The 2,776-nt window shown below is 29.5% G+C and overlaps 1 protein-coding gene across 7 annotated transcripts in view; it reads right to left on the bottom strand.

The window, feature by feature from the left end:
* Positions 1-2,776, bottom strand: part of LOC116840879 (mitogen-activated protein kinase p38b-like) — a 53,997-nt gene that overhangs the window by 22,762 nt on the left and 28,459 nt on the right. For all 7 annotated transcript variants that reach the window (XM_032808198.1, XM_032808196.1, XM_032808197.1 and 4 more), the window contains 2 exons: positions 379-457; positions 89-262 (listed from right to left, as the gene is read on the bottom strand). In XM_032808198.1, the coding sequence (XP_032664089.1) occupies positions 89-262; positions 379-457 (253 nt within the window). The remainder of the gene's footprint in view (positions 1-88; positions 263-378; positions 458-2,776) is intronic.

The following is a 2,776-nucleotide window of genomic DNA, read 5'->3' as shown; positions in this document are numbered from 1 at the left end:
ATATGTGTGTGTGTGTGTGTGTGTGTGTGTGTGTGTGTGTGTGTTTGTGTGTGTGTGTGTGGTGTGTATATGAGCTGAAATGCATTACCCTTCCACTTCTCCACTGGTAGATCCATATCTTCAAAACTTTGATCATATGGTAGAGAAATTGGTTCGTCAGTTGGATCTGCATATTGTGCTAGATACGGATGTGCTAAAGCTTGTTCTGCAGTAATTCTCTTTTCAGCATCCAATTCCAACATCAATTCCAACAAATTAATTGCTAAATAAAAATTGAATTAGTTTATTTATATATGAATTCAACGATAAGTATATCCATGCACATGTATGCACACACGTACACACGCGACACACACTTGAAAAATATATATTATTTACCTAAAGGATTAGCTCCTCGAAATACATCTTTAAAATTCTTTTTCTTCAATGGTGGTAAACTTTGAATATAATTCCTTGCCTATAATAATAATTCAAATGTAGTAAAGAAATAATGCTACCACATCGCGAACAAAAAAATGATATATAATTATGTGAAATTTTATATATAATTATATCTAAATTATATACGATTATATATAAATTATATTTGAATTTTGTCTATATATATGGTCACATATAATCATATATGTTCATATATATCTATACAATCAGGATGTCTGACTCGTACCATATCAGATTTAATATATAGCTAGAATAGGTCGGGGTAAGTAATGGAATAGGTATTTTTTTTAAACAACAACATGTAAAATCTCAAGTTATTAAATAAAATAGATGGGATAATCAGAGCGCGTGACGCGGTAAGCGGGACATACGGTCCCCGTGGCCGGCGAAGAAAATGAACGATTGCTCGCGGGCTTGTCACGCAGTGTCAGATCTAAGACGTAGTCACCACTTCTCGGCCTATGAGATGTACGCACCTAACTCAAATTTTACGTGGTTGTTTAAAAAAAGACACTGATTCCATTACTCACTCCGACTTCTAACTATATATTAGCTCTGGTACAGTATGACATTCTGTATATAGTCACATATAATCATATATGTTCGAAAAATTGTTTTAATTTAAAAAAAGAAATGAAAAGAGAAGAAATGAAAAAGAGAAGTTTCATTCAATTAAACGTCGATATCATGTGCTAAAAGATTTATTTCAATTATATTTAAATAACAATATTTTTTTTGTTATTGACATATATGATTATATATGATTATGTACGTTTATATGGATACAAAATTCATATATGATCATTTTTCTCTGGGATATTATGTATATAATCTGAATAAATTTTAATAACTTTGTATTTCACTTTATCAATAGAAATAGTTGAGATCCTCTAATAAGGGATCAGACAAGTTAACAGGTTGCGGATTAGTCACCGCCATTCGGGGGACACCGTGCTTCGAAAAGTGCCAAGTTTTTGACACCTATGTTAAGCAATAAGCGCTATGGGAGCTGCTTTGTTGGTTGAATGCCGATGTGTAATCGAGGAGAAAATTTATAAAATAAACTCTTAAAAATATTATATATGAAAAAGAAAGGTTTAATGCTGATCCTGTGACAATTAATAGTTTAAAAAATCATTATTAGAAATAAAAATTATATAAAAATCAATAGCTAACCTAGAAACAGAGGTAATTTTTGTTTTCTGGCTTTTATGAGTTTTAGAATATAAGCAATGCGAACGTGCACTACTCGTAATTGCCGTAATAGTAGTAGAAATGTAATAGAACCATAAAATGTTTAACCTTTGTATATAACCCTTTGTATATATACTGGATGGTTATTACCCATAACTAAAATTAAGCGCTATCATACATCTCCAATTTTTGCATTGGTATGCTCAAACCTACCAAATTTATTTACTATCACATTTACCAAATGTAAATATACATATGTATATATGTACATATATACATATATACATATGTACATATGTATATATAAAATTACATATGTATGTATATGTAAAATTGTAAATATACTTTTTCCAGAGATGACTTACGAGACAATTTTTTCCTTAAAGATAAATTTCAAGAATAAAATGCTAAATTTTTACTTAAAAATAATAAAAATTATAAAAATTACAAATTTGTAAAAACACACTTTTTTTAAAATCGCGAAATATAATTTTTTTTTATATGAAATTTCTTAAATTTTAATACCAAAAGTATATAAATACTTTCTATAAACAGTAAAGTTAATCTATGAATTTTTTCTGAATTTTAGCATAAATATTTTAAAAGATACAGCTGTCTAAAAATTACCGTGGGTGGCAACCACCCAGTATGTATGCGAGGTTGAAAAAAATGAGAGTATATACAAGGTGTCTTAAAAATTTGGGAACCTCTGAATATCTCTTTATAGTGAGGTTTTTCGATAAAACTTTCAAAACAAAAGTTGTAGGATTTCAAAAGCTGAATCTGAGGGTGACCTTAAAATTGACCTTAAGTTTGACCTTGAAAGTCATTTTAAGGTCAACTTTATTTTTTCAAATGGAACATGCATATTTTCGTAACGGATTCGGAATCTACGCTAAAAACTGAGAAACTTTTGTCTGAAACATTTTTTCAGAAAATGCTCTCTTTGACTTTTAAATTCAGCTTCTGAAATTTCTTAAAAATATGGGAACCCCTGAATATCTTTTTATAGTGAGGTTTTTCAATAAAACTTTAACAAAAGTTGTAGGATTTCAGAAGCTGAATCTGATGGTGACCTTAAAATTGACTTTGAAGGTCATTTCGAGGTTACCTTAATTTTTTTTAATGGAAACCCTGACCC

This window comes from Odontomachus brunneus, unplaced genomic scaffold (assembly GCF_010583005.1).
Source record: "Odontomachus brunneus isolate Ranch 3 - 2012 unplaced genomic scaffold, Obru_v1 Obru_scaffold_012, whole genome shotgun sequence".
Taxonomy (NCBI): Eukaryota; Metazoa; Arthropoda; class Insecta; order Hymenoptera; family Formicidae; genus Odontomachus; species Odontomachus brunneus.
This window is presented reverse-complemented; position numbering and strand designations above follow the sequence as displayed.